At 42.3% G+C, this 11,810-nt stretch overlaps 1 protein-coding gene across 1 annotated transcript; it reads left to right on the forward strand.

Annotated features, from left to right (window-relative positions):
- The first annotated feature begins 305 nt into the window (after positions 1-305).
- Positions 306-11,545, forward strand: LOC143325627 (uncharacterized). Its single transcript, XM_076738844.1, has 13 exons — positions 306-430; positions 820-1,025; positions 2,404-2,541; positions 3,093-3,210; positions 3,444-3,627; positions 4,457-4,598; positions 4,745-4,900; positions 5,665-5,720; positions 7,985-8,160; positions 8,334-8,734; positions 8,872-8,968; positions 9,681-9,915; positions 10,023-11,545. Exons 1-13 carry the CDS (start codon positions 308-310, stop codon positions 10,259-10,261), a joined length of 2,271 nt encoding a protein of 756 aa, XP_076594959.1. The 5' UTR covers positions 306-307; the 3' UTR covers positions 10,262-11,545.
- The last annotated feature ends 265 nt before the right edge of the window (positions 11,546-11,810 follow it).

Below are 11,810 nucleotides of genomic sequence, written 5' to 3' on the forward strand. Positions count from 1 at the left end.
GGACAGTGTTGAGAGTGTTTTTAAGGGCCTGCTGGATGCAGTGTCTCGGCTTGATTAGTGCAACCCAAACCAGTGGATTGAAGTCTGTAGAAAACAAGTGACAAAACATCCTCTGACGACGTATAATCAGTTTTAATCATACCTCAAGCTGTCGACAGTGGATGCCTCTTTCTCAAAAACATAACGTTACCACTCAGCACAGATCTGGTTTGTCCTGTTGGGTGAATTCCAAAGGAACCGCCTTTCACATCTCTGAGACTGAAACTGACTGAACAAACGTTTGCACGGACAGATTCAGTCAGACATCATGGAGGCAGGTGCAGCTCTCCTGCTGTTATCTGCGCTATGGGGCATTGCCTCAACTCAGACATTTTATGGAGACAGCATCAGTATCGTCCACCCACACGTGGAGGAGGATGGGATACTTAAGGTACTCTATTTTTCATTACCTTCTTTAATTTTCATGTATTTTGTTAAAGAGATTATCAGCAAAATTCATCATAACACTGGGAGGTAAAATCTGCTTAAGCAAACTTATGGAGTCCAGCGTCACTGATTTAAGGAACCACTCAGCCACAGAGGAGGAAGAGAAGAAGTGCTCCTCAGCCTGTGAAACACCTGCGTCAGGTCTCCGACTGTAACCCACAGAGGATTTATGACCCGCCTTTACAAAACTTTGTGGAATTTCCCAACCTGCAAAGAAAAAAATTCTAAACAAATAAACATGGATGTTCTTTCTCACCTTATTTCCTCTTCCAGGAGGCACTTTTAAACAATGTCTGCATGGTATAAATGCTGTTTTCTTCTCAAACCCTGCAGGTAACCTTTCATCACAGACAGAATGGCAGAGGTGACTGTGAAAATCAGTCGATCTACACATGGGAGGACGGGACGCCGTACACAGCCCTTAACATGACGCATGGCCTTGTAACAGACATGGATGACACGGGCCAAGGAAGGTGGTGTCAGACTGAAGGACAAACGACAGTGACCATCATCACGAATGACACCAGCTTCCGTCTGAGGTAAGGTCTGCTCCCGGGAAACCAACTCGCTGTCTGATTGGTCTCTAATAAGGCATCAGGCCTGCTGACATTCATGCTAGTTTCAGTGTTTGAAGACAAAATTACATCAGAAAGTTCTGCAGCTTTGGCAGAAAATGAGAAGCGATGTGAAACACAGCGTTATTAAACCGACCTTCAGTGAATAAACATGAAACACGGAGGCTCGTTTTGCTGTAAAGACACTTAATGTTTCCTTAAACAGGACTTCACAACATAATGTGATGCACTTATGAAAACATAGAGCAAGTAAAACACTGCTGTGTCACACCGGATAACAACAACAACAATAACACCAGTAATGCTAATAATAATAATAATAATAATAATAATAATAATAATAATAATAATAATAATGATAATAATAATAATAATAACCTTTATCTGTAACCACTTTTCAAAATAAAGTTACAAAGTGCTTCACAGTTGGAAAAAACACACATAAGAACACAGAACAAAAATATCAGAAATAATTTTTAGACAATAGAAAGAAAAGAAGTTTGATTCATGAAGACGAGCCAAAATAATTTCAAACAAAACAAAAATGAAGTCTGAACATTTCATACAGTCAGATCAGAGGTAGCAGTGAGGACATTCAGTAATATTTTGGGGAATTTCGGGGTTTTAGTGACATGAAGAGAAGTTTACAGGAGTTTAGGAGGACGATTCCTATGTTTTTAGAACGTCTTGAAATTTGTACAGTTCGAAGCAAAAAACTAAATAAAAACAAGATATGAAAAATTCTGATCTGAAAAGTAACTAGTAATTAAAGTTCTCAGACAAATGTAGTGGAGTAAAAAGTACATTTGCCTCTGAGATGTAGTGGTTACATAGTTAGATAAGACAGAAATACTAAAGCAAAGTATAAGTACCTGGAAACATGACTGTCTGTGCAGACTGTCAGAGTGTGTGTGTGTGTGTGTGTGTGTGTGTGTGTGTGTGTGTGCAGACTGTCAGAGTGTGTGTGTGTGTGTGTGTGTGTGTGTGTGTGTGTGTGTGTGTGTGTGCAGACTGTCAGAGTGTGTGTGTGTGTGTGTGTGTGTGTGTGTGTGTGTGTGTGCAGACTGTCAGAGTGTGTGTGTGTGTGTGTGTGTGTGTGTGTGTGCAGACTGTCAGAGTGTGTGTGTGTGTGTGTGTGTGTGTGTGTGTGTGTGTGTGTGTGCAGACTGTCAGAATGCTCTGAGAGGGACACTGTTCTTGAAACTGTTCTTGAAACTGTTGATGTGGCTCCATCTTGCAGCCCCTCAGGCAGCGGGGGGGGGGGGCTGCGGGAGGTTGAGGGTTGTGGACGGGCCGTCAGTGTGTTTCTGAATGATAACACTTTATATCTTCTTCCTCTCAGCGAGTCGGGATGCTGCTGGGTGTCGAATGTCAATGGAAAAACGAACTGGACGACCTATGCAGAGCTGAACGTGGGAACTCGATCTGACACTCATGTCCTCAACAACTGTCCCGCGACCACCACAGTGTCGTCGTTACGGTACGAACCGTTTCCTCAAGCAGGGATTGAAATATTAAAATGACACGACAGAGCTCTGCAGGTGACGCAGACTCCAACAATAACAAATATCATGCAGTCTGTCAGTGCGCTGGGAATTATATTTTTACCGTATGCAATGTCACTACTTTTTCTTCCTTTCTGCAGCACGACCTTAATTCAGCACATCGGATAACATACAAGAGCCTAAAGTACACCTGACTTCTGTGAAATGTTTGAGTTGTTGAAAAAGTACAGGAGGCTCCGCTGACCGACGACTGGGCAGAAACACTATTTTAAGTTCTCTCTCACAATTCTTTGTATTCAGTTCTGTCTGGTGACAATTGATGCTTTAAAAATATGTTAAACTGGGAGAGAACTTGACTTTTCATTTGCTATATCTCCTTTTTATTTTCTACATTTTTGTTTTCCTTTTTTCCCGATACTGAGCAGTCCAGATTTTTACAAAACTGCCATATTTTAGGAAAAAATATGCATGAACTCATGTGTTCAGTCTGTGTCTAATCCAAATATCAAACTGTGTTTTCATGCAGGGTGCCTCAGAATTGTTTTTCAGAGTACCAACTTCTGGCACACGATCCCGACGGAGATCACGTGAGATGCCGCTTCATGTCACAGGCCAACGTTTCGTCAAACGTTACTCTGAACGAGGTAATCCATTTTTGCTGGTAAACACACATTATTGATATGGTTATGGATATGGTTTCTTAATTCAGAAATGTACAGTATTTGCTGTCACTGACAGTTTCTCATGTTGTCAAGAGCTGCTCCTTCATACTGAAAACTAATGATGTTAAGAAATAGTTGTCACTCATTATTTTCTCTGAAGATCAACACCCAAAAGAGACAAAGCGTTTTAATCCTCTTCCTTTAACTCCTCATAGACTACGTGCACACTGATGAGTATGGGTGAAGTCGACGTCGGCGTCCACGTGTTTGAGATTGTAGTGGAGGACTATCCCGCCGAAAGCATCAATCTGACCTACAAGGATGGAACGTCTGACGTTTGGGACCCCTCCAACATGTCACTACCTCTGTGCAAGTTATCGCTGCAGTTTACATTGGAGAGTAAGTGATTCAAGCACACAAAATGTGCATTGGATAGAATAACACAAGTGGACCAACTGTCTGAGCCCTTGAATGGAAGTCAGAGGTGAATTACCGAAACGTTATCTGGCTCCTCGTTACACTGTCAAACAGACTTTATGATGTCAAACCAAATACATCAAGCATCATGGAGTTATGATGATAAAGCTGTAATTTAGGAGGACATGTATGTTACTGTTATGTCAAATGTTTATGAGATGGAAAATGATTTTACATTTTGGTCACTTGAAACACATTTCAGTGACACTGCAGAGAAACAACCTTCATGTTCATCACATCTTTAATGTTCCTCGCAAAGCTTCACCTTTTTTTATATTATAAAATAGTGGTTTTATTCTTTTGCAATTTTTTTGCATTTGCAACTATATTCTCACACTAGAATGACGTCTTTCTCAAAATATGGTGACATAATTGTCAGTATGTCTTTATTTTTTGCTTAGTCATAATCCATTTAATTTTAGGTCATTACCAGGAACTTGTTTCTCAGTCTTGTTCAAGTCACAGTTTGTCCTCCATATTCTTCTGAAGGGAGAAGAACAAGCCTAATTATCCCTGCTAAGCTGGGCTAACTGGATGGATACTAAGACAAATGCCTTTGTCTTTTCATTCTAAATTAGCATGAGTGCCTTGAAAGTAGGTGGAGACGTAATTTTTCCAGAGACAAGCGATGGTGACAGACGACTGAGCAAAGAAGCCACATTAATGGCCACATGAAGCACCAGAATGAATACGAAGAAAATGAAAATGAGCTTTCTTCCTGTGCTGACAGTCCGTTGCGTCTGTATTTCAGTCCTTGCCAAAATACCAGATTGTGATGCTGGTCATGTGGTGCCCAAGTTCTTGTCCTCGACTCCTTCGCATGGCAGCGTCTTGTCGGCCACCGTGGGTCAGAGGTTCCATCTGATGGCTGAAGCACAGGCTCACCATGCGAGGTATTCACTTGTTAAACATGTCAACCATGCTACTCAGAAATATCCCCTAATGTGATCATTTCCTGTCCCCAAAAACAAGATAATAATACCTTGTGTGCCAAATAAGGACAATCATTTCATGTTCCCTTTTGTCTGTTTCCCTGAAGCATTAATGACTTCCAGATCAGCGGCCCCATGCGCATGAGCAAAGAGTTCACTGATGAAGCCCACGGAAAAGCCAAACTCGCTCTGAGCTGGACTCCAGAGGAGAGTGACGCACACAGAGTCGTCCCTGTTTGCTTCACTGCAGAGACAAACGAAAGGTGTGTCTGCTTACTGCTGTGTGACCAGCAAGCACTGACAAACACATAAGCCTGGATCTACTGAGTAGGTTGTTCGCAGCCACGTGATGTTAAATTCAGATGGAGGGCGGGAAGTGAAAACTGCTTAATGGACAAGATAAAGGAGAGCTAGTTTAGATGAAATTACAAGACAAAGATATAAACAGAAAATCTGAACATTATGAAGAGGAGCCATTTTCAAACTGAACTGAGACTTTTGCTTCATTGAGGCAGCAGATAAAACAACTAGCTGCTCGTTCAGACGTCGCTCTGCTCTACAAAACAAAAGTCTGGAGGCAAACAACTTTTCTGTTAGCGCTCCTCGTGGTTTCTTGGTTTGATCGATCTGAGCGACCCTAAACGATGCTAAACATCAGCATTTTGAGAGTGTTATAGTGTTTCCTGTGCAGAAAATCACTTCCTGCCCTCCATCTGCAGCTCACACCACAACAGAAGAGTGACATGACGTCATGTGCAAACAATCTGTTAGGAGGTGGTATTTTACGGGTGTTTGCAGCCTTTTTGTACATTCACACTGCAACGTCTATTTGTTTTCCATCTTCTCGTGTCTCATCAGTAAAATGTCTCCATTAGATTAAGATATTCAAAACAAGTAATGTGTGAAAAACAGTATTAGTCTTTACTTTCTTACCTCATCAGACATGATGATGATTATCACTGTTATGGTTGTTGTCCTTCTTTTTGCAATATGCACTAACACAGAGTTTCTTTGTTTTGTCATTCAGTCAATCAGACATGAGGTGTGTTGTTGTCACGGTGTCCGAAGCATCTGTCCTTCAAGGTTTGTTCATCATCAGTTATCTCTTTAAAAAAACAGCTGAGACTGTTGTAGTAACAAGTCTGTCTGAGACATTCAAGTTGTAAACTGCTCAAAGGGTTTATTAAAATCTGCCAACAAAGAAGTCACCTGATCAGCAAGTGACCTGAGATCTAGAAGTCAGAGCACAGGTGAGCAAGCGCCTCACCTGTTTACAACAAACGTAGCTTAAATGATAGTGAGGAACGTGTCCTGGACAGAGAAGACAGCTGGTTTGACAGGGGGACGGGGTTTGAGACACCACCTCTCATTAACTGAAATCAGTTCATTTCCATCAGGGCAGTGCTGAGGCAACATGGAGGAAGCTAGCACAGCTCGTTAGCTGCGTTGCACCATCCACTTTTATTAAATGTCCTCTGTCAGAGTTTGAATTCCTCCTCAACAAAGACGATTTATACACACTCAAAACAGTCAACAGTGCAAACACGTTCTTTGAACAAACTGTGTAAAATGCATTGTCTTTTTAGCCACCAAGCTAACTCTGATAACTGACAACTTTCACTGACAGTTAGCGAGCTAGCTAGCTTGGAGTTTTACCTCTAATAACTCAGTTATTACTAACTGTTTTCAGATGAAAGCCCTGACAAAACAGACAAAACCTAATTATGTTCCAAACAAAATAAAATACTGTGGATTAATTCTCTAACTGTGCTCATAAATCATTAGCAGTAAAAAAAAGGTGTACCTTACACTTCCCCCCGGCTCATGGTCGGCCATGCTTGATGAAAAAGAAGGTGTGGCTTTACTGCACTATACTTTCGAGGTTGTGGAATGCTGTGATTGGCTCATAGACATCGAATCAAATAACTTCATGCATTTGGGTGGAGTCACATGACAGAAATGTCAGATCCAGAAATCATGGAAAAGTTGTGACCATTGGGATCCGAACCGGATAGAATGCTAATATATAGCCACCTAGCTAATGGTCTTCAGTACATGTGCAAATAATTTTCATACTGATCTGATTAAACTGAATCATCGGAGTCGCTCAAATAATCAGTAGCTTTTAGCGGTGGAGTTCCTCACTGGTGACGGAGACCGTTGACGTCAACTCGGCTGTGACTCACAGGACATTACTTCCTCATTTAAAGGTCATTCAAATACCACAAGAAACAGTCATAATCTGATAACTCAACTGTAAATTACAGGCTGGTGAGCCTTATGTGCGGTGCTTTTATAGGCTAGTTTTGTACTGGACTGTATGTGACAGCTCAGACTTTCATTAGACTACATGTTCTACTGAACCGAATCAACGCTGAGCATGGGGCCATGTGAACAGTGATATGTTCAGTGCATTTGAACACTTAGCTTAAGAAAAAAGTGAACAAACTACATTACATAGCTAGTGACTGCAGATCTGACCTGAACAAAGTGATTCGGATCAGCATTCATTGAGGTCATGGTACGTCTAAGTGCTTTACTGGACCTGCTCCAGGTTCTAGAAGACGTTTCAGCTCTCGTCCAAGAGGCCTCTTCACTTCTAACTGACTAGTGGGGAGTCGCAGGTATTTCTCCTCCTGCAGGATCATTCACCATGTGAGGGTCACATGAGTCCTGTTGTGAATGGGTGTTCAGCCACCTGGGGAGGGGTCTCAGGGCTGCATTGCAAGTGGCTGATAAGTGGAATTGTGGACCACCTCCCTTGTTCAGTGATGTCGTCCCAGTTTGACATGGATGGCTTCTTTCACTCCTCTTTCAAATCATTGGTCTGCTTGTGTCTTGAGGTGTTTTGTGCTCGGGGTGGACAAGCTCCAGCGTCAGAGTGTTACTGGGCTTGAAGTGCACAAGGAGGTGGTGTTTGTTGCTTTTCAGATACTTCTGCAGTGTAACACTTGTGACTCTCCACCAGTCAGTTGGAAGCCTCTTGGGTGAAACGTCGTCTAGAACCTCAAGAAAGTCCAGTTGCCTTTGGAAAGCCCTTTGAAAAAATCATTTTGGAAGGCAACGACAAAAGTCCTAATGTGCATGGACTATATTAACAGCTGGTATTAACATGTGATCTGCAGGTGGATGTCTTATCGAGGCTAATGACAAACATGCTATGCAGGCGTAAATACATGCAGAACATCTCAGTCTGATTTCAGCCAAAGCTGCTTCACTCTCTGCACAGTGGGACATTTATTGGAGGATATAAAGCACATGAAAGCAGAATGTGTGAGTGAAATATAGCCTGAAGCTGCGTTGTCCTTATTGCATTGAAGTTAAATTAATCTGAGTGTGATTTACAGGCAAGGTCACGGTTCGTTGCTTGTCCAAGAAGATGGTGGTGGCCATTGAGAAAGCCTCCATTCCTGACATCGACGAGAACTTTCTCAGGCTGAAGGACGAGTCGTGCACTGTCACCTCCAACAGCACTCACATCATAGCCAGGACGGCATTCAGCGGCTGCGGCACACGCCTGGAGGTACGTCAGTGTGCTTTCTAACTGATCAAATGACAGCGGTTACAGTGGAAATTAGGGTGCTTACATGGCAACGAGAAGCTGTAAAGCACACTGAAGTGAAATATTTAGAATTGTGTGAAGTCCTGTCCTCCTCACCCACTAACGTGTTTTACTGTTCTTTGTCTTAAACACAGGATGAAGGAGACTTCATCACTTTCAAGAATGTGATCAAATCCATTGTGCTGCCCACTGAGATCATAAATCGGAGGAGGACTGTTATGATTGACTTTTCTTGCCAGTTTCCTAAAGCCATGAGCATCTCCAGCTCTTTCAAGTTGGAAGACTCTGACTACATTTTCACCGAGTCCAGCTTCGGTAGCTTTGGCTTCTCTTTTAACATATATGGCAATAGCAGCTTCATAGATAAGGTGGATCCAAGCGCCTATCCAGTGGAGGTCAAGATGTTAGACATGGTTTATATGGGCATTAAAGCTGAATCAGAGCTACCAAGTGTCAAACTGTTTGTCGAGTCATGCAAAGCCACCCCTGACGACAACCCCGACAACGGCGTCTTCTACGACCTCATCAAGAACGGGTGAGTGCTGACGATTTCCGGCATCACAAACAAAAACATTTTTCAGAGTTAAGCTCTGACAAGATTAATAAGTCATCTTTCACAAATGGTTCCTTGATTATATCTGTGTGATGTGTTATAATTTGTTTTCCTCCCAGGTGTCTGCAGGACGAGACTATTATCGTCTACTCTCCTGATGAGACTACGTTCAACTTTGAGGTCCAAGCCTTCAAATTTAGTGGAGACTATAACCAGGTAATAATAATGAATATTAAAACATACACCAAAATATAATCACACTGCTGGCACTCAGCTGTCTTGATGGAGGAAACACACTGTGCAGATATCATACAATCACTCCAGAATCTGGTTTTCTGCCAGGATGAGGAGAAGCTTATTCTTCCATGATATTTTCCCGTGTCATTTTAATTATGTTCTGTAGTGACTGTTGTAATATGAGCTGGTAGGCTGTGAAGGTGTGGCATGAACACACACACACACACACACACACACACACACACACACACACACACACACACACACGCACACACGCACACACACACACACACAAAAATAACAGATAGATGACTGAAAGAGATCTGATGCCTCACTGTTTGCCAAATCCACGTCAATCAAACTCATCATCTCACTTTTCAGACATGTGCTGCTCTGACTTTTCAATGCACTTCAATGCGCTTCTCAGCCTAAAGGTGCTCAAACAACATCATCATCATCACCACCCAGTAATGCAGAAACATTTCCTTGTTTAGATTTAAATGGACTGATTTACCTTTTTACAGTCACTTTGCTTTTACTTGTGTTAAATGACTTTAAAGAAGCAGAACTTGCTTCCATCCCTGCTTCTCTGGAATTATCTTTTACATAAAACACATTTGAAAGGAAACGTGGGTGGTTTTTGATGGATTTCCTCTGAACTAAAACCTCCTACCTGTCCCCTGCCTTACAGGTGTACATCACCTGCTCCGTCATCCTGTGTGAGCCCGAGAGTCCCTTTTCCAGATGTGCTCAGGGCTGTCTGACAGATGCCGCCCGCAGACGGAGGCGGTCGTTGAGCAGGGAGACAGAGAGCCACCAGATTATCCAGGGTCCTTTGCAGTTTGCCTGGCAGGATGTTCACTCTGCAGCTGTGGAAAATAACAACTTTAATGTTGCAGTGGAAAGCCATGACATGCCTGTTGAAGGTTAATATGTCATCTATCAATCAATCAATCAATCAATCAATCAATCAGTGAATCAATCTGTCTGTCTGTCCTCTCAAGTAAAAACTACTGTACTGTTGTCTCTCTAGTGATTCCTCCACCAGTTTCTTCAGACACCAAATCAAGCAGAGAAGACTGGAAAGACAAGGAGGACTTCAGCACCAACATCAGCACCAGCACCAGCGCCGGCACCAACATCAGCACCATCTTCTTTGCCTGTTCCTTCTTAGCATCACTGGTGTCGTTGGCTGTGGTTGTTGGTCACTTCACCAGGAAGAGAAAAGCAGAAGACTGTAAGGCTCTCATAGGTTCAGACCAGAAGAGCTAAACTTCGCTAATCTAACACAGCATGTTATTTGTTTATTCCATGAAAGGATAGGTTCCCATCTTTTAAAAGTCTGTCTTCATGTTCATCCTATTGTGTATGCATTGAAGTCATTTTTGCTTCTCTGCAGAAATATATTCCAAAGTCTATCTGAAGTTAATTTGAGGTTTCAGCAGCCTGAAGTCACCGTCCGTGCTTCTTTGCTGCAACAGCAACACAAAGACGGAATAAAAAGAGGTTGAAAGATTCTGACTTTGCTGAACTCAGACTGCTGACACCTCCCATGAGCTTCAGATAAACAGGATGAATGATTACAGCATGCAAACCCTGTTTCAATATTCACACCAACATGTGACTGTGCTAAGATAGATGGGAAAAGTTATGAACTCTGTCCTTTAAAGACTTTGTCTTTTGAGGCTGATAAAAATGATGGGACGTCCTGGTGGTCTAAGATGTGTTGACGTGCCCGGATTGATTTTGGCAAGGGTCGCAGATCATCTGTACCCTTCCAGACTCTTGTTTCCTGTCTGTCTATACTGTCAGCTGTAAAATAAAAGCACAAGCCATAAATAGAATCTTAAAAAACAACCTGAAGCTGAAGTACGTTGTTAATGTTTTGAACCGGACTGAAATTGGTTTTGTTCTCTGTTTGTGGTTGTTTGCCCTGTGGAAAAGAACCAATCACAACTCAACCTGCAGCTCAAAGGTCACTTAACCCGTTTTAGACTAGTTACCCAATAGCACGCTTACATTTCCTCTGCATGAAGACAGCATACCACTCGGTCTGGTTTCGCAGGATGTTTGTGCTGCCGCTGTCCTCATTGTGTCAGCCTTCTGAAAGCATGTTCCCAGCAATTATCCACAGGTGTTCAAAGTTTGTCGGGTAAAGTAACACGTACAGTGATGCTTGAATGTACTTCAGTGTAAAATTAGACTTCTGGATTCTTGTATTTGGCTCATTACAGTCCCAGTAATCAGTATCATGTGACCAGAAAAGATCCAGTTGTTGTCTGGAGTCTTTATTGAACGGGGTGTCAAACAATCTGAGCGTGATAGCAGCTTCAGGTCTTGTGTTTTGAAATGTGCTGGTCCAGACACCCTTCGTGATCTAAAATGTACCTTTAAAAAACAAAACATGTTATATTTGTAGTTTAAAAGCATGTTGCTGTAAGGTAGACGGTTCTGGTGAGTAATATCTGTACTGGTGAAATTGTATATTTCTATCTTTTAAATCGGATTTTGTTTACAACAACAGGGAAAATGTATATTAAATCGGCTTTCTATTTTAGTCCCATAATAAACACATCTGTATGTGTGTGCGGTGTGTTTTGTGCAGTCAATTGTTAATGTAGGGCCGATCATTAGGATTATTGGGATATGCAATGGGGAGAATCCAGCTCAGTTTGGGACCGATGAGTCATGTAAGTATCTATGAACAACATCCAAACAGCCGAGACACAAAGTCAGAGCACAACATGCAACAGACTGAGAGGCAGCCGGACCAGCAGTCCCACCACCTGAAGCCTCCCTCTGCTGATGCTGGAGGAGCCTT

This window comes from Chaetodon auriga, chromosome 1 (genome assembly GCF_051107435.1).
Source record: "Chaetodon auriga isolate fChaAug3 chromosome 1, fChaAug3.hap1, whole genome shotgun sequence".
NCBI classification, from domain to species: Eukaryota; Metazoa; Chordata; class Actinopteri; order Chaetodontiformes; family Chaetodontidae; genus Chaetodon; species Chaetodon auriga.